This window comes from Typopeltis vanoorti, chromosome 2, assembly GCF_054136105.1.
Source record: "Typopeltis vanoorti isolate ZY-2024b chromosome 2, IOZ_Tvanoo_1.0, whole genome shotgun sequence".
Classification (NCBI taxonomy): Eukaryota; Metazoa; Arthropoda; class Arachnida; order Uropygi; family Thelyphonidae; genus Typopeltis; species Typopeltis vanoorti.
In genome coordinates this window covers 104,982,416-105,008,098 of record NC_143550.1, presented here as the reverse complement: position 1 = coordinate 105,008,098, position 25,683 = coordinate 104,982,416, and the positions used below count along the sequence as shown (strand labels likewise).

General features: G+C 35.5%; 1 protein-coding gene across 1 annotated transcript; it reads left to right on the top strand.

Moving 5' to 3' along the window:
• Positions 1 to 5,436: 5,436 nt before the first annotated feature.
• Positions 5,437 to 25,470, top strand: LOC150109307 (B-cell lymphoma 3 protein homolog). Its single transcript, XM_090407285.1, has 5 exons — positions 5,437 to 6,097; positions 14,599 to 14,707; positions 18,338 to 18,539; positions 20,132 to 20,220; positions 24,806 to 25,470. Exons 1-5 carry the CDS (start codon positions 5,889 to 5,891, stop codon positions 25,034 to 25,036), a joined length of 840 nt encoding a protein of 279 aa, XP_090263411.1. The 5' UTR covers positions 5,437 to 5,888; the 3' UTR covers positions 25,037 to 25,470.
• The last annotated feature ends 213 nt before the right edge of the window (positions 25,471 to 25,683 follow it).

Below are 25,683 nucleotides of genomic sequence, written 5' to 3'. Positions count from 1 at the left end.
TTATAGCCAATTATTTTATTTTTACAATCTTTAGATATCATCAGTATGGTTCCAACTTGTGAATAAGACATTTTATAGCTAGAAAATTTATTTATATTTTCTAGTTATAAAATATATATAAATTAAAAATATATTTATCGATCGAAAACGCATAAACGCTATTGGTCAATCAACGCTGTCTGATAAAATGCTGAAACGATGACTAGTCGAAACACTATCTAAAAAAAACTACTTTTGTACTCTTGATAAAATGATAAAAAACGGAAACTTTTGATATAAATTGTTGACAAGACAAAATGTTACATAGTTCTCTTCAAACAAGCATTCATCATTGCCAAAGCTAAGAGTTTTAAGAGTTTAATCCAAAAGGAATTGGTTAGTTATAAAGATATTATTATCTTGTTATTATTATTATTATTATTTATTAATATTTTTTTTAAGTTTCATATCATGCAACCGATAATAGATTTCAGGTCGCATGCCACCCTGGTGCATTTTTGCACATTTTTATGTTTATAAAACGAATTTGTAGCTTTTTTTTTTTTTTCAATATTGAATCAAAGTCAGTTAATACTAATCATTCTTATTTTACTTTGTTTCACCATTAGATTTCACTCCGTACAAAAGTAGTTTTTTTTTAGATAAAGTGTTTCGACTAATCATCGTTTCAGCATTTTATCAGACAGCGTTGATTGACCAATAGCGTTTATGCGTTTTCGATCTATAAATATATTTTTAATTTATATATATTTTATAACTAGAAAATATAAATAAATTTTCTAGCTATAAAATGTCTTATTCACAAGTAGGAATCGCAGAGTTTTTCTCCCGGAAACTCGGGTTTTTCATCCCGCATACAGACAAATCGGCCCTCCAGAACACACGCAATTTACAGACAAAAATACTAGTTGTGGTTGCGGTGGAGGTGGGCGGTAGATGGCGATGATTCGTAGTAGAGGTTCGGTGTAGTGATTGAGGCAGTTCTAAGTGTCCTCCCGCGATGAGTCTTCGAACTCCTTGGAGGTATCAGGAATAATAATAATAATAATAATAATAATACTGGTGATATCTAAAAACAAACATGCGTAGTTTACGAAGCTAATGATTTTTTTCCTGCTCGATTAATGCTGTCCAATAAAAATGTATATACAGTATTTGAAAGGAGTTTAAAAAATATTACAATCCCACCACGGAGATGACATATCACAGTTTTTCGTTCTTAGAAACTCCCCGCAAAACAAAACAAAACCGGCAGGTGAATATACGCATTTAACACATCTAGATGACATGACGGATTCGGCCAAATTCTAACCAATTCATGCCTTAATTTTCCTATTCTGCTGTCGGATTTCACTTCTTGTTTTATTTTTATTATTTAGTGATTAGTTCGTTCTCTTCTTTTCCGATGACCATTGGTCCTATTGAATGATTTTTCCGTATCTCTAATTCAGAAAAGATAAAAGCAGTGTTAAAGTGAATACCAAGATGGCTTTCTCAGATTCATGATTATAAAATCGCTTGGGCAAGGAGACCTTCAACTAAGAAATGAATTTTGACGATTCCATGATCTGAAACTCAGTTAGGGAAAAAAAAAAAAAAATAGGAAAAAAAAAGAGGAAAAACGTATTTTTCCCCTAAAAATCAGAAAAAGAAGAAAACAAACTTTTATCTAAAATATATGAATGTTTGCCTTTAATTTTGCCGTATGCACTCTTCTCATCTCAATAAAAAAAAATCTAATGAAAAGCAATGCTTTTTGTTACTATTAAATGCAAAAGAAAAGAAAAAAACGGTATGGTTATTATTTGTTATCAAGCAACGTCACTATTCAATAGTATATCTTAATAAGAAAAATAAAGCTTCAAACAATACACCATATTTTTTGTGGATTTGATTATAATATTAAGTTTCAAAATATTAATATCTAATAATAATTCAATAGCAGAACCCCAAACAGTACACATGAAAACTACAGGAATAGAAATACATATGGAAAACACAAGCAGCATTACGATATATGCAGCCTACAATCCCCCCAAATAAAAAACTCCTTGAATCTGACTTAGATGTGATACTAAATACAGGCAAAGCAGTGATTATAGTCGGAGATTTTAATGCCAAACATTCAGTCTGGAACAGCAGAAACTCAAATATTAACGGAAGAATACTCAACTCTTACACCACTTCAAGAAATATAACAGTAATAGGACACACATTACGGAGCTACCGGACGTCCTGATGTACTAGATATAGCTATATTAAAAAACATAGCGCACAGCTATCAGATACAAGCAATAAACGACTTAAGTTCTGATCATAACCCCATCATATTACAACTAGGCACCATACAAGATTTAACAGAAAACGCCACCACATTTATAAATTGGAAACAACTTCCCTCAGCCTTCCAGGAAAACCTTGGTCCAATACCGCATATAACATCTGCCGAAGATGTAGAAAAAGCAGTGAAGACTCTTGAAAAACAACTTCTGACAGCTATAACACAGGTAACAAATATAACCAAATGTACACCATCAAATAAACTTCCACAGGATATAAAACGTCTTATCCAAGAGAAAAACAGATTAAGAAGACAATATCAGAGAACAATGGACCCAGCGGATAAACAAGCAGTCAATAAAGCAACAAACCAGGTTCGATATGCCCTAAAGGACCACCGTAACCAACTCTGGAATAACAAAATTCTCCAATTAAACACAAAGGATCAATCAATATGGAAAATGATGAAATCACTCCGTTCAAAGCGTTTTACATTTCCTCCAATCCAAGGTGAATCTAATGTTGTCTACAACGACGAGGAAAAAGCTGAAGCATTTGCTGACAGTTTAGAAAAACAATGCAGCCCCAATTATATCAATACAGATATAAATTCCATAAGTAAAATTCACACCCAAGTGCGTAAAATAACTCAAAATGCCTCAATCCAATCCAATAACAAATCCGTGTCACCAACAGAAGTATATGAGATTTTAAGAAAACTAAATAACAAAAAGGCTCCGGGTCCAGATGGAATAACAAACAAGGTACTCAAGTTACTTCCCCGCAAAGGGGTTATGCATCTAGTAGCCATCATTAATGCCATCCTCTGGCTAAATTATTTCCCACAGCAATGGAAAATTGCCGACGTTTTCTTAATTCCCAAACCTGGGAAAAATACACAGTTTCCTGAAAATTACAGACCAATCAGCCTTCTTTCATGCATAGGTAAGATAGCCGAACGTGTTATTCTCACACGGGTTCAAGAGGCAACAGATATCAACCATATAATTCAAGATGAACAATTCGGCTTGAGGAAATATCACTCCACAACGCTACAAATTTACAGAGTTATCGAACATATAACCCAAGGGTATGAATGGCACCAACACTCTGGCGCAGTTTTTCTAGACATCACTCAGGCATTTGATAGAATGTGGCATAATGGACTAATTTTTAAACTACACGAAGTTGGTATTCCATTGCCACTAGTGCTACTTATCAAATCATATCTAAATAACAGAAAATTTAAAATAAAACTCAACGGTATCAGATCCACAGAAAGGAGAATCACGGCCGGAGTACCTCAAGGCTCTTTACTATCTCCCCTACTCTTCTCCATATACATGGCAGATCTCCCCAAACTGTCTCCAGCTATCACCGCTCTGTATGCCGACGACACACTCATTATAGCCAGATCCCTCAGTACACACCTGGCCACAATCAAGCTGCAGAGAGCAGTCAATGAATTGGAAGATTGGTACACCAAGTGGCGTATCGCAATTAATCCAAACAAAAGCTCTGCAGTACTTTTCGCCAGACGTAAAGCAGAACCGAATACAAGCATACAAATGTTTGGTAAAATCATCCCTTGGCGCAATTCTACCAAATATCTGGGAATTCATCTTGATAGACGTCTAAACTTCAAGTCACATATGGACAGTGTTGCCACTAAGGCAAGTCAGACTATAGCACAGCTATATCCACTTTTGAACAGGAACAGCTTCCTAAGCATAAGCAACAAAATCCTCCTTTTCAAATCGGTAATCAGACTGCAACTCACTTACTCCTCTCCAACCTGGGGTCACACGAATAAAAGCAACATCAACAGACTTCAGATAATACAGAATAAATGCCTAAGAATGGCATTTAATGCCCCATGGTTCATCAGAAACATCTAGTTATATGAAGAAGCCAATCTTCCAGATATTAAGACCTACATGACAAGCATTGCAGAGAAATTCTTCACAATCATGGATAATCACCCAAATCAGCTAGTTCGACAGGCAGCGGACTACAAGCCCTCAGATCGTTTCAAACATAAAAAACCGAAATCCTCCATCGCAAGAGAAAGCTGATACAGCCTCAATGCTCACAATGAGCGGGTAAATTACCCACAATAATCTCATCACCCACAATCTAAAATCCAGATGAAGGGATAAAGAGTCAAGGACTCAGTCCATCAACCAATTAAGTTCAAAGTACCTAATAATAATATCAAGCGATTACGTAATTTCAGAAGACGCTCTACCAACGTATGCTATTGCATTTGAATTTGACCTTAATTCTGCATGTTCTTCTAGGTACAACTATTGTGCTAATGCATTATTGTCCTATATACGAATACTATTACAAAGCGCACTTTTTTATGGGCCATCCTGTATTAAATCCATCCAGTCAGAGACAAGGAATAGCATACCACAGGATAGACAAAATGAATCCAAGTACAGCATATTTTGCGAACTGCATCTAGACTTAAATTTGATGAGGTCTTCGAGATTACTTCAAATAGTACTGCAAGAACTATTAAAAAAAAAAAAAAAAAGGAATATTATTCTACAGGCAAACATTTTAGGACCGTCCTCGAAATTTGTATATACGAACAACACTTTAATATTTTGAGGTGTCTGATCTTTGTTTTCTATCTCTTGGTAACAGCGTTTATTCCCATAAATGGGAAAATCCATTGTTGGACCCACGCAAAATTTACTTGCTTGAGCAAAACCATTTGCCATTGAGCACAAAAGCTTGTATATATATATATATATATATATATATATATGTGTGTGTGTGTGTGTGTGTGTGTGTGTGATCTTTATGATTACATATATACATGCTTATTGACGAACCTATCGAAATACTTGATAGTAGCACAAAAGCAAACAACCAATCACCTGCTGATAGTGTCAAGATCTCACTCAAATGATAATATTGACTGAATAACTTTGTAGCTCGCGAGATATCAGCGATGATGTAAAGGGGTATCCCCACAACTTACATAACACGTTCTTCTCGGGTGCCGTTTAAACAGAAACGGAAGTAGCTGTGGTTGGCATAACAACTGCGCCTCCAGCAGACTTTATAAGGAATGAGCGGATAGTTGCAGGAAGCAAAGCAGTTTATCGCTCTATAAAGTGCGTATGTAGAGAAAAAGCCCCTTCGTTACTCGGAGCTGAGCGTTCTGGGACAAAAAAAAAAGTTCCCTGTACAGTATTTTATACTAACGAGTTTGGAAACTGACTGCCGTTTTCCCCTTGCCTAATGACGCTGTTTCGTCAGAATTTAGCGAAGTGCGATTACGGTGTTTTCCCTAAGTGATACGGCTATATAATCTAGTACAGTACTACTTCTAGTGTCAGTTTAAATTTATTCTGCAGGGATTTGTGACACGTTGTTTACTTGGCTGCTTGTTTAATATTGTACTTTTATGCTTGTACGTAACGGTGACGTCTCGTTCACGTGACCCATATCAAGTTGTTATTATTCAAGAGGTACGGGATACAGTATACAACAGTTCTTTAGTTCTGGTTTCGGATTCGGAAGATAATAACTACATCGCACGCTCAGATCTGGTACAGCATTTGTGTATTGTGCTTGAATTCTATTCAGAGATGGTTGTTTCTACATCGAAATCTCGTAATTTCAAAATGTGTCGGGACGCAAAGCATTTATCTTCAAGTCGTAATATCTATTCAAAATGTTTATTGGATTTAAATGTTACAAAAGTCGGACTTCCAATCGATTATTACAAAAGAATACCAACTAGCAGATGGATAATGGAAGCACAGAAAGCGTTAATTGCTGACAGAGATGGGGACAGGTAAGAATAAATGTATTTATTTATTAAAATTTCGCCAGCAATTAAACTTTTTATTAAAAATTATAGGATCACTGATATTATTATATTATATTATTATTATTTTAGTTCTAATATTCAAATATGGTTTACTATGAACGTCGCCCAAAACATTAAAATTATGTTTTGGGCAACATAATTTTAATTTTGTTGTGCAAATATATCGGTCATGTTAAAATGCAGAATAGCTTCAAACCCCGATGCTCCTTCTGACTCCATGGATACTTTTATATTATGTATTAAAAATGTTTAACTCATCGTTTTAATTAATAACTACAATACTAATTTTGGAGCTGATTAACATTTTATATGCGTATTTCCATTATTTATTCTAAACTGTAGCAAGCTTCATTATCACGAATTCTGATTGGAGAGGTTTATTATGATTGTATTGAACCGATGGTCATTGATGAATTTTGTGCACGTTACGGTGTTGGCAAGTAACGTGCACAAAATTCACTTAACACTTTTCCCCCGGGTTGGCTGGGTCCGAAGCGCTAGAGTTCTCCGGAGCTCCCCTCTTTCTTATGGGGCCCTTAAATTTTCCCTAATTTTCCGGGTTTCCCCAGCTAGAGCCTCGTGCGCTTGTACATAAGTACGGCCCTGCTTGTTTGAAGTATTACTTAGCAGTGATAGTAATAATAATTTCACTTATTGATAAGTAAATCGAAACAATTAATTTTTTGACAAAAGAATTAGATGTCCTGAGAGAGAGAGAGAGAGAGAGAGAGAGAGAAACATGCTTAATAATTTAGTGACCCACATTTCGTGTGTGAAAATCGTGGAGCCTAATTGACATCGCCTACGCTAGTCCCTATCCATCTTGTTTACCCCAAAACCGGAATCTTTTCAGAGGAGTTCCCTGTTAAATTGTTAAACTACACATTGCATGTAGTTATACTGGTCTCTTTTCTTTGTTTCTCACTGCATGTGAATTCTGAATTTTTCCGTGTCGCACCCTGTGAAAGGGGAAGAGAGGGATTGTCTTCTTTTACGGTCGAAGCAACTGAGACATTTAGACTAGTATAGTGCTTAAAATAATATATATGTATATATATATATATATATATATATATATATATATATATATATATTAACGACTTCTAAATTTTTAGAACACAAGTACTTAGTTTGGACCTAATTACTTAATAAACAGAACTGCTAGTTATTTCTTTTGGCCTAGGGAGTTCCATGAAAAAATTACTAAGAAACCAAAGGCGCCGTGAACCGGAAAAGTTGGGAACATCTGAGCTAGTGTGTGTTATGTTTGCTAATCGCGTGTTCTCTTCTGTCCGGTTTGCTTGTCTGTGTTTCGCAGTGAAAAACATGAGTAAAATTCGGGTAAATCAGCCGAGGAAAGCCCTTCCACTTTGTTTGTACCCAGCTAACAACTCATAATCAATTGAAAAAATTATTCGCACCCTAAATGGGATTCGAATAAATGATGAATATAAATGCTTATCTACAACACACACACACACGCATTTTCATGTAGGCCCATAATTATGCAGATATCGGAAGCTAAAATCGATGAAACTGAAACTAACCCTTATCTTAGTATGCTACAATAATATCGATAACTGACATATTTATGGGACAGTGATATTACATTAACATATTTTGAAAATCATAAGTTAATTTCATTATGGCCTTATCCAGCAGTTCGCGAAATAAAGAAAAATACAAAGTGGTATCATGAGCAACTGGATGAAATTACTATTCCAGAATTATATATATATATATATATATATATATATATATATATATATATATATATATATATATATATATATACCTAAGCCCGAAGAGATGCATAGGACGTTTTCAAATGCTCGTGAGCTGCAAGATATTTTTTCTAAACAATAATTTAATTATTAAAAATAATTTGAATATAAATACAGTATATTTTAGTGTTTATACAGATAAACACAGTAAAAACCAAAACTTCCTCGAGCTTGCAAGGCGTGATTGGACCAGAGTTTGATATATACATTCATTTTCCTTAAGAACAAATGATACATGTAACTGTGCAGATACTTTCTTCTTTCACTGACCACTACGTATTTATTAATTTAATTTATGATTTCATTATGGGATAAAAATCCCTTATTATTTTACAGCCAGTATGCGAAACTCTAAGATCGAAAACTACGATCTAAGAGTTTCATGCGGACGAACTATCGGCGAATCCAAGCGTAAGTGACCACCTGGTAGTACCACACCAAGGCAACTCGAAGCAAAGGTGGAGCAAGCTCCATCACTATCGTTGATATTTTCTCATAATGTAAAAACACAGCTCCTAGGAGATGTAATACTGCTTTACATTATGACGAGAGGTCACTACCCAGACCGGTTTCAACCTTTTTTGAGGTCTCATCAGTGAGTAGAGACCTGGATGAGATGATATCAAAGTTTAAGTGAAAAGAACTTGCATACCTTCACTATACAAGTGCCAGAAAGGTGTGCCCATATATTATATTATATTGTTCAAAAGACATATTTCGGTGATTACACCACATTTTTTTATTATTCAGTTCTATAAAACACTGAAATAATAGTTCCCGACAAGTTTCGTAAATCGTAGGATTTACATCTTCAGGGGGTAAATAGTATAACTTAAAGTTATAAATTTATTAATTCTCTTGTTTAAACTTTAAGTTATACTATTTACCCCCTGAAGATGTAAATCCTACGATTTACGAAACTTGTCGGGAACTATTATTTCAGTGTTTTATAGAACTGAATAATAAAAAAAATGTGGTGTAATCACCGAAATATGTCTTTTAAACCAATCAGCCACAGAAGTTTACCTGCAAATATTATATTGTATTATAACAACGATGAAACGTTAAACGGCTATTTTTTTTTTTTTTTATCTGGCGAAGTTAATTACATTAAGGGGATAAAAATCCCTTATTATTTTACAGCCAGTATGCGAAACTCTTATGATCGAAAACTACGATCTAAGAGTTTCATGCCGACGAACTATTGGCGAATTAAAATTTTTGGAAATTTCCATAGAAATAACCTTCCCTGTAGTTTAGTCCCGCAAACTCAGCCCCTAACAGTACTAGGCGTCCCATTCACGGCGAGCCAGGTACTGCCTGTTAAGAAATTGCGGGAAGAGTGCGAAAAGAAACTAAAACCATTTAAACCCAATTATTTCTCCTTTTACGGAAGAACAGTAATAATAATAAAAACAGTAATAATCCCCATGCTAATGCATACAATAAATATAACTAATATAAAAAAAAAACCAAGAGAATCAACTTTACAAAATACTAATAGATTTTTTTTTTGGAATGGAAGAAAGCATGAGGTTAAAAAAGAATATCTAAAACTCAAAACCAATCAAGGGGGGTTTCTCACTTCCGAAATTAAACTGCCTATTCTATGCAAACACTCTCAAAACCATAGGGAAGGCCTTAAAATCTAACCATATTTCAGGCTCCCTAATTAAATACTTTCTAGGGCATTTTCTCCCCTACTTCGGGACCACGGGACATGCTGATCCCAGCACAGAGGTTGTGCCAGAATGGTATTATCCATTATGCCAACAGCTTAAAAAATTTAAAACCAAAGGGATGGAAATCCTAAAATTAAAGCCACAAGCAAGATATTGGGAGTTCTTTCAACTTTCCAGATCTGATATGCCAAACATGGAAACGCTATTTCAAAATATCAGAAATAGCTGGGGACAGCCATTTCACCGGGATCTGGCATGGCGAATAGCCTATGGTCAGCTATCGGTGAAATTGGTTATGTCCCGATACAATTCAAGATCGTGCGACCCCTTCTGCGACGTCTGCCAGAGCATTGAAACAGTGGGACATTTCTTTTACTTGTCCCCCCCCCGTCCGACATGTCTGGCAGAGATTAAGCGCAGTACTGGGAATCCAACTGCTTATGCTAGAGGAGGTCTTGTACCTGCAATTTCCCCCACCAGTCGAGAAATTTCAGAAATTTACAATTTTTCTCATCAATGTAATCAAGTATCACATCTGGAAAGTGCAGAAAAAGTCCCAAATCAGCGATGAAAACAGTATACAAGCCAGAATACTCAGCGGGATCTATTTCTACCTACCTAGGTTTTTCGCACAAGAAAGGCATATACTAGGGGATGGGAGATTTGTAAATAAATGGTACAAACCTCATATCCTCTGTGTCCTGAGACAGGGCTTAATCATATTGTGTCTCTTCCTTTAAAGTAACAACTGTTTTTCTTTTTCTCTCTTCGCAGGTTCTTACAGTTCATATAGGAGGGGGCAGATCTGAGAACCCGGGCTACGAAGGCTTACAGCGAGGCGGTGCTGCTCCTTGGGAGCAGCATTTCTTGGGCCAGATTCTTCCCCCAAATCTTGCTTTCCCGTGGTTTAAGGTTGGCTAGTTCTTTACTGCTTCTTTAAAAAAAGAAGGAAAAAAAAAACACTCATAACTTTTAGGCTCTAATTCATGCAGAAATGCTTTCATTCCCGCAGTAATTTTACCTTTTGACTCCCGTAGTTAAGTATTCTTTTATTTTATTTTTTCAGGAAGGAAAAAAAAAAAAATCCAGCTTAAGTTTTATACTAAAACAGGTGTTAGGAGATGACCTCCATAGACACCTGGTTACTTAAATTGTTAATTTAAAAGTATTTTACGAGCGCATATAAGAAGAGTTTATTTAAAAGTTTTTTTTTTAAAGAACAGGTGCAAGGAGAAGATGTTCACAGACCATTTAGCCACACCCTCTGGGTTATACAGCTAAACAAGTTGACTGAGGCCTCTTTACTAGCTCCTACTATCATACTCTACCTTTCGCTCTCTTCCCCTCTTACTACCAGCTGACTCTCAGCAATCTTTATACTCCAAAGGCCGATGATGAAAAACATGAACTCCCATTTTCTACCTACTCACTGATGAGACCCCAATGAGGGTGGAAACCGGTGTGAGGTGGATCTGGCTTTGAGAGGCTCCACTTGGAGGTAGGTTTTTGTCTGTCTCTGAGTGGGGCCACCACTGAGATTATGGCTCTGCTTAGTGGTGGGGTGAGCCTGCCACTGGGTAGAGCCAATGCTGAGACGTTCTTCTTAGTAATAGGGTGAGCCTGTCACTGAGTTGAACAACGCTGAGTTGGGTGATCTTTCGGGATTATCTTATTTTTAGAGCCTTCTTCACCTATACATAAAGGTTGAAACTGGTCTGGGTAGTGACCTCTCCTCATAATGTAAAGAAGTATTACATCTCCTAGGAGCTGTAATACTTTACATTTTGAGATTATATCAAGTTTTACATTATGAGAAAATATCAAGGATAGTGAGGGAGCTTGCTCAACCCTTGCTTAGAGTTGCCTTGGTGTGGTACTACCAGGTGGTCACTTATGCTTGGATTTGCCAATAGTTCGTCGGCATGAAACTCTTAGATCGTAGTTTTCGATCTTAGAGTTTTGCATACTGGCTGTAAAATAATAAGGGATTTTTATCCGCTTAATATAATTAACTTCGCCAGAAAAAAAAATAGCCATTTGGCTTTTCATCTTAGTTATAATATAAATTTATGATTCTCCACCTAATCAATGAAAAATGTTCATCTAAACTGATTTCTGTTGAATTTTAGTTCTTTCATACAGGCAAATTGGCCGTGATAACACATGTAATTTATTAACCAAAAATACTATTGCTGATAGTGGGTGGTAGAAGGCATTGTGCGTGTTCATGGTAGTTAGTGTCATTGTGGATTAAGTAGGGAAGATGGTGAGCTGTGTGTAGTGGAGCACCCTGCGATGATGAGTCCTCAGACTTTGCAGGTATCACATAAGAATAAGTCTGGTGGTAAGGCTTATATGTTGGCTATTCATATTTTTTAAGTTACAATTACAATGTATGCTAATATCAACTGGAATAAATTTAATTAATATTCTAATATTTTGGCAAAGTCAAATTGCCATTGTCAGTGAACAAAATATAAGATATGTGCACACAGCTGCTATGCTAAGTAATGAAGATGAAGCATGTCAACTGAGAGTAGGCCTAAAATCCTAAATTTATTTTGTATTCAGGCAACCCATTTAGTAAATGTGATGTTTGAGGTGGTTGTCAGTTATTCATTGTTGAATCATTTTAAGGAAAAGTATGAGCCACAGTGTTAATAATGGTTAATTTTTTACTCTCATGATAAAATTTTGGTTGCATTGTGGGAGGTATGATAGGTATTATTATTATTATTATTATTATTATTACGGGCGACTACAAGGAGTCCTTAGACTCATCGAGGGAGGCCCTAAACATCATGTCCATCACAACTATTCAACATTCACACAGTGTCTATCATACTTTGCCTTCAACTCATTCACTGTCATAGCACCCACAACAGACTCTGGCAGCTCATTCCACTCATTCACCACTCTAAAAGTAAAAATCCCAGCTCTAACATCCTTATTAACCACACTCTTGCCCAGCTTCCATAGACATCTATGGAAGCAAATCCCCTAGTCCTCCCACCACCAGTCCTGTGCTCAAAAATATCCTCTGAATTAATCCTATAGAAACCCTTCAGCAATTTGAATGTCTCAATCATATCTCCCCTTTTCTGCCTATCAACCAATTTCTGCAACCCACAAATCTTCAACCTGTTTTCATAAGGTTCATTCCATAGACCTGCTATCATCTTTGTCACCCATCTCTGGATCCTCTCAACCTCCTCCCCATCTAGAAGAAACCTAGGTGACCAGATCTGGGCACAGTAATTAAGATGGGGTCTTATCAAGGCTCGATACAGAGGAACAATAACTTGCTTATCTCTGCTCGTCAAAGTATTCTTCAGCATCCAAGTGATTTGATGAGCTGATTTAGCCACTTTTGCGAGGTATGTTGCGAATGATGTGTCTGAGGTCTCTGTGATGTCTTTCAACTCTATGGAGATACCCATTAACAATATCAATAATTATTATTGTTAATGGGCATCCATTTCTTTCTTTGTACTATTAATCCTACACAGCAACTGACTACACAGTTTGTTGCATTGGTCTCACACATCAGATAGCTTTGAACACACTCCCTGCCTGCCTTCACCGGCTGTACTGCTATCTTCCTGTGAAACTTCTACTTTTGTTAGTTGCAGTTCTTCTGCTATCATCAGCAGTCTACCCATTCTCATTTTCTCCCCCTCCCCCCTTAAAATACAATCTCCTTTATAAGTGTCACTAATTTTTGGAATAAGTTAAACTAACCAACGCAAAAAAATCTTTTCTTCCTTGTTCTTGCTGTTTGGTTGTAATTATGGCTGAAGCATTTGAAAGTCAGTATATTGTCTGTTAGTATGTGTAGTCTCTAGCTTGCATGTTTGTAGGATGAAAAATCCAAGGTTCTCAAAGGAACCCCCCCCCTTCCCAATCTAAATATGACATACCAATTCATATTCCAAAGGTCCTTTTCAAATTCTTGTATCCTAGACTGGGGTCAACATAGTCTTTCCATCTGAAGGGCCTTGATGCTTCTAGCATTAGTATACATGAATTGAAAATAGCTCTTAAGGTCTACAGGTACTTTCATCCCTAGTGATCTCCAGATTTGTGATCTGAGATGCTACATTTAGTAGTCTTTAATCATTCCCATTCTAACATTCATTTGCTTCAAGGATATCTGCACATTTGCTTACTCACTTGTACTGATTATCCTGATTCATTTTTTCACTGACCTGAATAGACTTGCAGCCCCCATCCTTCTTTTTTCAGTAACTCCTTCCATATTCTCTCTCATTCCATATGACTTTTCTTATCATTTTATATCAACTTTCATCTTCTGTCTTTGTATTACAGCAGCATCACTCACATCTTTAATCTTTTCCCGTGGGAAACATGATTTTACCACTGTCATCAAGTATAGTATACCCTTAATTCAGGGCTCTTTTTGAGCACAGGATTATTTGATATCTTTTTGACATAACTGGAGAAACTTTCTAATTTTGCCAGTTACTTTACATCAACTTTGTCCTGTGTAAGAATCTGTTAATATATCATTTCTTTTGTTGCTGCTATCTAGCTGTTCTCTTCAGTTACAACCACTTCATTTGTGTTTTGGTATGTTCTTTTGCTTCCTACTCACAAACATTTCACACACACACACACAATCGAAGAACATTCTAAATATTGATGTTCGGTTATGTTTTGTGCCATTCAGAAACACATCTATTTATTTACCGATATACCAATATATAATACCCACTCCACACATCCTCACATCTAATTTTCTCCCATTCAGACTAATATGATATCAAAATTTATTAAACTGAGAAATAATAACAAACTTCTTTTCACAATAGATGAATGGCAGAGTGGTGGCAGCACCAAACCTCCATTCATAAGTGAAGTTTTTATTTCACATCTCCCAGACATAAATTGTAACAAATGAGACCTTTAAGTCATAAAATGCTTCAAGGTCACATTTACTCTTTGAATATAAGTAATGTTGTGATTTATTTTTTTCTAGACCAATACACATTGCTGTTGTGCATGAAGATATTGTATTAGTTCAAAAATTCTGTGCCCTTCTCCGTAAACTTAGGCTGTCTGTTGACATCATTAACCTTCTTAGACAGGTAAGTAAATTAACGATACTAAGTTTATAAAGCTAAAGTAGATGCTGATTAGAATTCTTCATCATTCAGGTCAGCTGAATGAGGTTAAGGAGAAGTTTATTATGTGAATAATGGTTAATGGGGGTCAGAGCCTCTCACAACAAATCCTCTTACTGCATGTTGTCTATATCAGTGCTTCCCAAACTTTTGGATGTAAAGGCCCTCCTTGGAAAAATTAAAATATTTCATGGCTCCCCATCGGAAAAAAAAATCATATTACAGACATATATTATAATATTTGTTGTATTTATATTCAATACAAAACATACACAGCGAATATTGCAAAAATCAAATGCAAATATTACATTTTTAACATCTTACTTACACTTTTGACATGGCACACTTAGTCTTAAAACATTTTATTTTTGTTTTCATTATTTCACAGCCCTCTCAACAAAACTAACTGCCCCCAAGGTGGGCAGTTGCCCACAGTTTGGAAAGCACTGGTCTAGATAATGATAATAATTAGTATTATACTATTAGTATTACTTTCTCCATGGAGTCCTGACTCATAGATCAGACATTTACACACCACATTAACTATCACTTCATGCATATGATGAAAGCAGGGAGCATTCACCTCTTGCAGACCAAAATATCTCCTTTTCACATCCTCACTCACATGACCTTTATATGCTTTCTTACCAGGGATGATCACTTAATACCCTGTGCAAAAATTCTTCTGTATCTATCTGGTAGGCTCCTCCATGTAACTTCTCTCTTCATGTATGCTATGAGGATACTTAATTATATTGCCACAGTTTTTTATGCTTACTAGTGATGTATGTCTTTGTCAGCCAGTTTATTTTCAAGTTGTTCTCAGATCTGTTCCCCAGGATTTGAAGGGGATAAATTAACTGTGGAAAAGGTACAAAGGTGGATAACAAAGATGGTATCAGGATACAATGTTAGGTGATATGATTGAGACTTTTAAACTGTTGAAAGGCGGTTACAGGGTTGACACTGGGGAGTTCTTTCGCTTGGTTGAACAGTGGGCGGGTCATGACAAGGGGCCATCCCTGGAAGTTGCGAAAGGAAACTGTGAGAAAGAGGGTGAGGATTGGTTTCTTTGCATGGAGGGTGGTTGAACCATGGAATGTATTGCCTGATGGAGTGGTGAGAGCGAGAACGGTCAATGCATTTAAGGAGTGGTATGATAGACTTTGTGTTTCCTAGGAGGGACCTCCCTCGAGTTCTTGATAGACCTGTGTTTCTTAGAAAGGACCTCCTGCAATGAGTCTTTTGACTCCATGGAGGCCTGAATAATAATAATAATAAAAGTTAAAAAGAAAAAAGAAACAGTTTCTGGGGAAAACTCTGTAATCTCTATAGACCAAAATAAATTAGCATTATACAGGACCGTGTTCAAACCAATTTTTAACTTATGGATCTGAAAGCTATATTATTGTATTGAATTGTTTTATATTAAAAATATAAAATTTTGTTTAAAGATGAGACCATAGATATGAGAATTTCAAGCAAGAGTAGCAGAATACCATCTAGTTAGATGGTATTCTGCTACTCTTGGATACCATCTATGTATACCATGGATACCATCTAACTAGATGGTATCCATGGCAGAAACATGTTGAAAGTTTATTTTTCACTTGGTTAGAGTATAATAAATTTAGTTTAATCCTTTATCCAAGTGTGAGCAAACAAAGTTTGCACCTGAAAGTATCTTCAGGACTGGGTTAAGATACTTTCAGGCGCAAACTTTGTTTGCTCACACTTGGATAAAGGATTAAACTAAATTTATTATGGCAGAAACATATAATATTAGGGAAAAACCTGACATTATTATTGAAGAATGTGTACTCAGAACTAATGATGGTGATTGGTTATTAAACAGAATGGAAGGGAAGGGAAAGTGGTTAGCAAAAACAGATGGCAAGAAAAGATCTAAGCAGTGTTTCTCAACGTGGGTGTATGCCCCCAAAGGGAGCAATTAGAAAATTATATATTTATATTATACTTTTTCAGAACTTGGCTGACTATTATGCTAGGGAGGGGCATCAAAATCTTTGAGACATTGAGGTGGGGCATGATCCAAAAAACGTTGAGAAACACTGATCTAGAGGAACACCAAGATCTAACTGGATTGATGTAATTAGTAGCATCTTAGAAGAGTGAAATATAATATTCGCTCTCACAAATAAGTGGTTCCTATCAACAATTTGAAAGACAATTCTTGATAGGAAACTAGTAAATGTAAACTTAATTAGGCTGTACTTGATTGTAGATATCACGAAATGAACTTTACAACCCTTATATTAATTTGAATTCCATGTGAATTAATACTGCATTTTAAATGTGAATGCAACTTTTCTTTTATTATTGCTGTTTATATATATATATATATATATATATATATATATATCTCAATTTATAGAAAGTTATTCTTAATAATGGGATCATTATTAAGAATAACTGATGAAGACATCAGTTATTAAGATGAGGTCAGGAGAGAACACAGGAATGAAAAACTTAAATTGTCAACTAACAGGAGTACCATGGATGGGCTGAAAAGATTAATCCTGATCCACAGACAAAAGAAAAAACTTTTCTAACCACTTCAAGCTTCCAATGCCAGTCTGGTTGGTCATGTGGTTAGCATGCCCACTCTCTAACCAATAGGTCACATGCTCAATCCCATTGCATGTCCCACCTAAACCAATTGTTCAATCCCATTGCAGGCAATGGGATTGAACAATTTGGTTTAGGTGGGAGATGCAATGGGATTGCCCAGTGTGAGACTGCCATCCCACTTAAATAAAAAAATTTCAAATATATAATTGATAAAAATGGGGGGAAAAATCCTGAGCCCACCTGTTGTATACTATAGGTTTACTATTAAACTTCCCTGGTTGGGAACCACAAAAAAAAAGGAAAAAGAAAACAAGTGGCATATAAATTCAGATGCCATCGGAAGACATTTACAAACATGTATGCCACAGGAATGATGGGAGAGAGAGAACTCAAATCTGCAACTTGCCAGTTGAAAAGCAGAGGTATACCCACTTGGCCAATATCACCAACAAGGTGACATAATGCAGTGACAAGTAAAGTCTGGAATTGTGCTTATATTTTGGATTGCAAAATAAATTTTTCAAAATATGCCAAAAGACAAAACCTTTTGAAAATAAATCCCAATAAGGTAACAACCAAAATAACTGTTATGTATTGGTGATTCGATATATTAATTTTGACTATTAAGGCAACTTCTCTATATTCTAATAAGGGAAGATTATTATTATTATTGTAACCTCTGCGGAGTCAGAAAACTCATCATGGGAGGCCTGCATTAACCCCCAACCAGCCACGACGTCTACAGACGTCCAGCTAAATCTGGATACGATTCTGTAACACCCGTTGAATAACATGGATAGAAGTGCAATTTGGTCTCACTATTTCATCCACCTCGGCCGTTAGGGAGTTTAACCATTATTCACAGAGTACCTATCATACTTCTCCTTAAACTTATTGACTGTCAGTAATGTTATCCATATCATAATATATATAGACTTAAATGCTGTAATATGCATTTGAAGAGTTTCCATTAAAATACTTATAATGTACTATTAATTTCAGACTCCTCTACATTTGGCAGTTATTATTGGAAATCCACATATTATTGAAATCCTTCTTGAAGAAGGTGCATCAATGCAAATCTGTGACCGAAATGGTAACACAGCCATTCATCTTGCTTCCAAGTATTTCAATGAGGATAGTCTTAATGTTTTATTAAGACATCCACTTTCTCAATGTGCCTTAAATATTCGAAATTATGATGGTAAGTTAATTATTACTCTGAAATGTAAGGTTTATTATAATTTAATTCCTATGCTATCATTAAAAAATTATAATGTATACATGTAAAATAAATATACACTGCTTGAAAAGAAGTCAATGGACACCTCCCATGGACAAGGTGCACTCTGCCATATAACAAGGCACATGTCTGTAGTGGTATAAATTGAAGGAATGTGATGCTCCTAAGTCAGTACAACTGTGTCTGGGTGAAATGGCAATGAGAAAGGAACTGACGAAGTTTGAAAGAGGCATTGTGATAAGATGCCATGTTGCAGGCCTATCTGTTTGGCAAATTGTTGACAAACTGGGCCATCCCAAATGAACAATCAGTGATACCATACTGAGATGGAAGCACATGGAGTCAACTGCAAGTGCTTCCCACAGTGGACAACCTACCACACTCACTGAATGACAGTTGGTTGCTACGAAGGATAATATATAAAATAAAAGCTACCATTTGACTGGAACATGAATCTGCACAAAAACATTCAGAAAAGAGGCTCACAACATGGGTTTTCATCGTAGGACTGCAATATGCAAGCCCCACATTACCTGAAGCAGCAGAATCTTCAGCAATGCAAAAAGTGTGTACAGTGGGACATGAAAGCTGTGTTATGGAGCAATGAATTGCACCACACCCTCTACCATGCAGATGGATGAGTGTGGGATATGCTGGTGATCATCTCTTACCAGAGTGCGTAATGAAATTTGGAGGTAGCGGTGTTGTCCTGTTTTTCCTAGTTTGCCCTTGAACCTCTGTGGTGCCAAAAACATTGAACACCAAGAGGTTTCTGGGCAATGCAATGTTTCCTACTTTGTGGCATTTCTATACCACTGACCATTGTCTCTTTCAGCAAGACAATGCACCATGTCATAAGGCTGCTGCTGTAACTGCATGATTTGTGGACCTGACTAAACTTGACTGGCCTCCACAGAGCCCTAATCTCAATCCTACTGAACATCTGTGTGATGAACTGGAGCATTAGGTGAGGTCAAGGTATGTCTGCCCCAACAAGCATGTGGGGCAGATCCCTTGACATCGCCTCACTACATGCATACAGGAAGAATGGTCCAAAATTCCCTTTGATCACTATTGAACGCTTGTGGAAAGTATGCCCCATAGGATTGCTGCAATCATTGCAGTGAAAGGAGGTCCAACACCTTATTAAAATAGGTGCCATGGCTGTTTGTTCCTCACATTATGGTGTCCGTTAACTTTTTACCAAGTAGTGTGTGTGTATAATTATAATTATGCACATACATTGTTTTATGTATGTGCAGAAATTCACATGGAGAGAAGAGCAGAAAGTTCAGTATATTTTTTAATTCATCAACAGTGTGTATGTAACCATATTGACAACTTGAAGAGCTTAACTCCATTTTATATGATCTTCTTATTAAAAGATATATGTTTTGTACTTTATTTTAGAACATACCTAATAATAAATTAATCAAAGCAAATGTATCTGCAACATAAATGAGCTAAACATTATGTTTAAAAATTGTCAAAAAATCAATTTCTGATTTCCATTGGATAAAATTTATTTAAAAACTTTTTTTTTGTTTTTTTAGGTTTTACTCCTTTACACTTGGCCGTATTCAATGAAAACTATGTTGCAGTAGAAATGCTCTGCAAGGCAAAGTGTGATATTAATGCTGAAGTAAGTATAATGTATAAATTTTTTTAACACCTTTTTATTCCCCGAAGGACATAAAGCAGAACTCTTAACCCAAATGATGAGAAATTAGTAGGCAGCAGGTGCTCACCCTCAGTCCTCTTCTTCCTATCATTTAGGCCAAGTGGCCTGTTTCGGTCTCATGCCATCGCTTTGGAAGTTTATTTTCCACTTGGTTAGACTATAATAAATTTAGTTTAATCCTTTACCCAAGTGTAGGCAAACAAAGTTTGCACCTGAAGTAGTTCAGGACTGAGGCAACTCGTAGCAAAGGTGGACCAAGCTCTCATCACTCCTTGTCTCAGTATCTCCCATAATGCAAATGTATAATGCTATGCATTAAGGGAAGGGCCACTACCCAGACCGGTTTTGACCTTTATTGAGGTCTTGTCAGTGGGAGGCAGGCCCAGAAGTGGTGATGCTAAGGCAGAAGCAATGGAGAGGTCATATTTACTTATGCGAGTTGCCAAAAGGTGTACCACCTTATTAATTTACTCTGGATTTAGAGAAAGATGTTGGAAGTTTAGGGTAGAGGATTAAATTAAATTTATTATAGTCTAACCAAGTGGAAAATAAACTTCCAACATCTTTCTCTAAATCCAGAGTAAATTAATAATGTGGTACACCTTTTGGCAACTCATAAGTAAATATGACCTCTACATTGCTTCTGGCTTAGTATCACCACTTCAGGGTCTACCTCCCACTGACGAGACCTCAATAAAGGTTGAAGCATTATACATGTCCGCAAGGTGATGTACTTTGCATTATGGAAGATACTGAGACAAGGAGCGATGAAAGCTTGGTCCACCTTTACTACAAGTTGCCTCAGTCCTGAACTACTTCAGGCACAAACTTTGTTTGCCATCACTTTCTTGTTCTTCCAATTCTCTCTTTTCCATTTATTTTATATCCATATAGTATTTTTGGCAGCTTGCTATTTTCCATTCGATTTAGATGTTCTAACCATTTTTGTTTATATTTACTTATATAGTGTTTAATTGGTTTTATATTCAGGGGATTGTAAAATTTCTTAATTTTGTTTTATGGCCCATCAGTTATTTTTCTGAGAAATTTCATTTCCGTTATAGTAAAATCGGTTTAGACAAAACATTAAATAATTTGATTCAGGTGTGTTTTTGTACCAAGTTCTTCTCTACCACTAATTTATAGGCCATTAATGAGAACATTGCAAACAACTGTTGCCATCTCATGTTTCTAATCTTAAGTGGCATTATTATCAGAAAATAGTGCAAATTCTACAGTTGATTTTTCTGAACAGCAGAATTAAAACTAGTTTTTTTGGGAGGGGTAAGAGAAGAGGAAATACTTATCTGTACCAGAGATTTACTGAAAAAAGGCCTAGAAAAAGTTCTAGTGGGAGGCAAGTTGAACCTGTAACAGCCTTCATCCGTTGGAAGTTTTTCCACTTGGTTATACTTTAAATTAAAGATGCCAAGAAATTATATTCTTGTTTAATCCTTTACCCAAGTAAGCAAACAAAGTTTGCACCTGAAGTAACTTCGGAACTGGTAAACTCGTATATAGAGGCTAACGACTTAACATTGCTTGCCTTAGTATCCCATAATGCAAAGCATATATCCTTATGGACATGTATAATGCTATGCATTATAGGAAGGGCCACTATTCAGACCGGTTTTGACTTTTATTGAGCTCTCATCAGTGGGAGCCAGACATCTGTAAGAATATGTGCTTTGCATTATGGGATACTAAGGCAAGTGATGTGAGGTCATTAGCCTCTACATACGAGTTGCCCAGTCCTGAAGTTACTTCAGTTGCAAGCTTTGTTTGCTTACACTTGGATCAAGGATTAAACCAAGAATATAATTTCTTAGCATCTTTAATTTATAGCCTTCTGCTGATCTAGCATTAAGGAAGTTACTATATAGTCTATATTTTACTAACTTTAATAAATAAATTCTATTAATAATGTTGCATGTTTTGTCTCTTCCCATATTGAAAGTTATAAAAATCACAGCACCTAATTGCACTCATAATTTTGCCAGTTTTTGAGAAATGGTATGAATTTTATTGATTACATTTTTATTATGCCAACATAATGTACTAACATGAGCTGGAGAGAAGGTTTGGGAAAGTTTGAAATATCCTTTATGGCTCTGAGCAAGTGGTGCTACCAATTACAGGATGTTCAGGAATTTTTATAAAGTGTGGTTCTGGAGGAACCTGCTGTTGAAAGTTAAGTAACTGATGTGTCCATTGATGTCTCTACTGATAGTAGAGATGTCAATGTATGAGATATTGTATTGTATGAGACAACTACTGGAAACCAAAGACTAAATACATTTCATATTGAACTTTCTTTTCACAATAATAAATAGAAATAGATGACAACAATTTGCAAGTTATGGCCTAGTGGTTAATATGCCAACTTCAAACCAACAGGTTATGGGTTCAAATCATGCCATGGATGTTTGTAATTGTCTTTATGTGGGAGATGAAATTCATAATTCAGTATGAAATTACTATTCTGCTTTAACAGTCCAAAGTGGTTTAAAAAAGTCCCATGTTTGGTTTCTAGAGGATTTTCAGATTATGTAAAATAATAAAATAAGCCCCCTTAGCCCATCTGCAGCACTAATATACTGTAGAATTACTTTTTTTTTTTTCATGGATTAAATCACATAACAAAGACAGCTCCATTTTAAGATACTAACACATTGCAGTCACATCATAAACATGGATATTTTAGAAGATGGCATATTGTATGACCTCTGAAAAACATTAGTCTTTTCAAGGAGCAGCAGGCAACTACCAAATTTATGGTAACACAATTGTTGTTATTGTTGGATATGATCTCACAAAAAAAGTAAAATCTCAGGATAGGATGCATCAGTTCTAAGCCAACAATGCAATTCAGTGTAGTGTTGTCAAATTGCATCTTTCAGTCATTGTAACTCAAACAACTTTGATATACATACAAATGACAGCATCTTCATGTTTCTCCATTGTATTAGGGACCATTTCAATATGGGAAGACTCTGTGCCCTGAACATAAGTGACTTTTCAATTTGTTTATTATTTTTATTGTCTCATTTCCAGTGTACAGAATAATATGATAATAATATGCAGACTTAAGCATGTGGTACTATCTGCCTATCAACAGTTTTCTTCCAATTTGCAGTGTTTTCCAATATTAACACTTCAGTCTTCTAAGGTACTCCACAACATCAATTCACCAAGATCTTGGTCATCCTCTGAGTCCCTTTTCCTGCTATCAAACCTGTTTTGCTCATATTTCTTCTTCCATTCTGTTTAAGTCTATGCCACCTTAAATTAGCTCTGCTCACACATTCTTGAATGTTAACAATGTGTCATGGCATTGTTTCTTTTTAATATGATTCTGCCATGTGTTCTTTCCTCTAATTTTTCTCAAAAGTTATCTGCAATCGGTTTGTTTTTGACCACCTGTTTTATTTTTAGTCCAACCCTCAGACCATAAGTTAAAATGTATTTGAATATTATCTTGTATGCTGCTTGCTAGCTTAGTGTTTTGGTTAATTCCCTCTTTCATTTGAAAGGGGGAATTTCAAATGAAAGGAGAAATTAGCCTAAATAACTTAAATATATCTTACTTGAAAAGAGCAAGTCTTTTTTATTCTTGATGTTCATACCAGATTTGTTTCAACAATTATTCAATTTATATAAGCAGCTCTAAAGGACTTCTCTTTATGTAGGAGTATAACATCATATGTATAAAGTTTAATATCTCTTGTTTAATGTATAAATTTAATATCTCTGCTTTTGATATCAGGTTTAATACAACTTTTTTTCATAATTGTGATAATCCACATATATAAAGAAGAGCTTTATATATGTGGATTATTCCCTTGCTTTACATCTGATTTCATATCAAACCATCTCCCTGTATATGTGCTTCGATTCTAACGGCTGGCTTGCAGCTTATATATATCGTTCTGTATAATGTTCTAATTCAACCATATTATTATGGTTTTGAAATTTTTTTTTTTTAATCTTGTCATCTTATATGCCTTTTTTTCAGATAACAAGACTTATTAAATAAAGATAACTGTTCTATTTCGACAATTTCTCAACTGTTTGTCATAAGTAAAAAAAAAAATTGATCTTGACAACCCTTGTATGGCCTGAGTTCGTTCATTCATTCCCAAATTTCACTTCTGCAATTTTTCTATCTTCTTCTCAAGTATGTTTGCATAAATCTTACCTGAAACACTTAGTAGGAAACTTCTTCTGTTTTAATTTCCTGTTTTTAGGGATGAATACTATAATAGCTCTACTCCAGTCATCTGAATACCTTCTTACCATTTGTATTATTCAAAAATTACTTAATTTTTTTAATGATCACCTGAATAAGGAATTTCTATGATAACCTAAATTTTTGCAGGTATTAAGATTCAATAATTTACATTGTATTTATTTAGCCATTAAAGATAAATCTAATTTAAATTGAATAATGTAATGTAATGTAAAGGATACCCTTGTAGTAGTATTTTTCTTCAAAAAAACTTATGAAATGGACTGTTGTTATAAATATTTGTTTTATTTTTTATAGGATGGAAAGAGTGGTCGTACAGCTCTGCTTCACAGCATATTATCTGGACAGTCTCAAATCACTAAATTGCTTCTGAAGAATGATGCATGTCCTTATAAGAGAGATTACTCTGGTCATAGTCCTGTTAATTGTGTAACTGACACTGAAAATAGCAGATTAATAGGCATGCTAGAAGTCTATACCAATCAAAAGAAGTTTCCAAAAGAAACTTTTATAGAGACTGATAGATGATAATTAATAAACAAAAAATATAAACAAAGAGAATATGTTTATAGTTAGCATGTTCAACTTGAACATATCTAATAATGTAGCAATGCAGTATTAGCTTGGCCAGCTCATACTGCATCTTCACAAACTGCAAACCTAAAAAAAAAAAAAAAGGAGCAGGATAAAGGTTTTTCTCCTCCCTTAAGTGCTGAGGTGCTGAAGTATTTTCTGGACCACAGCGGTAGATGTTATTAAATGCAAGAAGCAAAAACACCACTACCATTTTTATACACCTCATGTATATATGTGTGTGATGAAATTAGAGCATTATCTCCTTAAGTCAATACTCTTAGCATTCCAAAAGTTCTACATTGTATATATGTATTTACATAGATATAATAAATTTAGTTTAATCCTTTATCCAAGTGTGAGCAAACAAAGTTTGCGCCTGAAAGTATCTTCAGGACTGGGGTAAGGTGGTACAACACCAGGGAAACTCGTTGCAAAGGTGGATCAAGTTACCACTCCTGTCTCAGTATCTCCTATAATGCAAAACACATCTCCTTGTGGATATGTCTAATGTTATGCATTAAGGGAAAGGCCACTACCCAGACTGGTTTCGACCTTTATTGAGGTCTCTTCAGTGGGAGCCAGGCCCGAGTTGAGATACC

Excerpts from the sequence above, each read along its gene's own strand:
- LOC150109307 (XM_090407285.1), top strand. The coding sequence starts at position 5,889 with ATGGTTGTTTCTACATCGAAATCTCGTAATTTCAAAATGTGTCGGGAC. Across the intron at positions 18,540-20,131 it reads AAATATTCGAAATTATGATG|GTTTTACTCCTTTACACTTG; the intron begins GTAAGTTAATTA and ends TTGTTTTTTTAG. Across the intron at positions 20,221-24,805 it reads AGTGTGATATTAATGCTGAA|GATGGAAAGAGTGGTCGTAC; the intron begins GTAAGTATAATG and ends TATTTTTTATAG.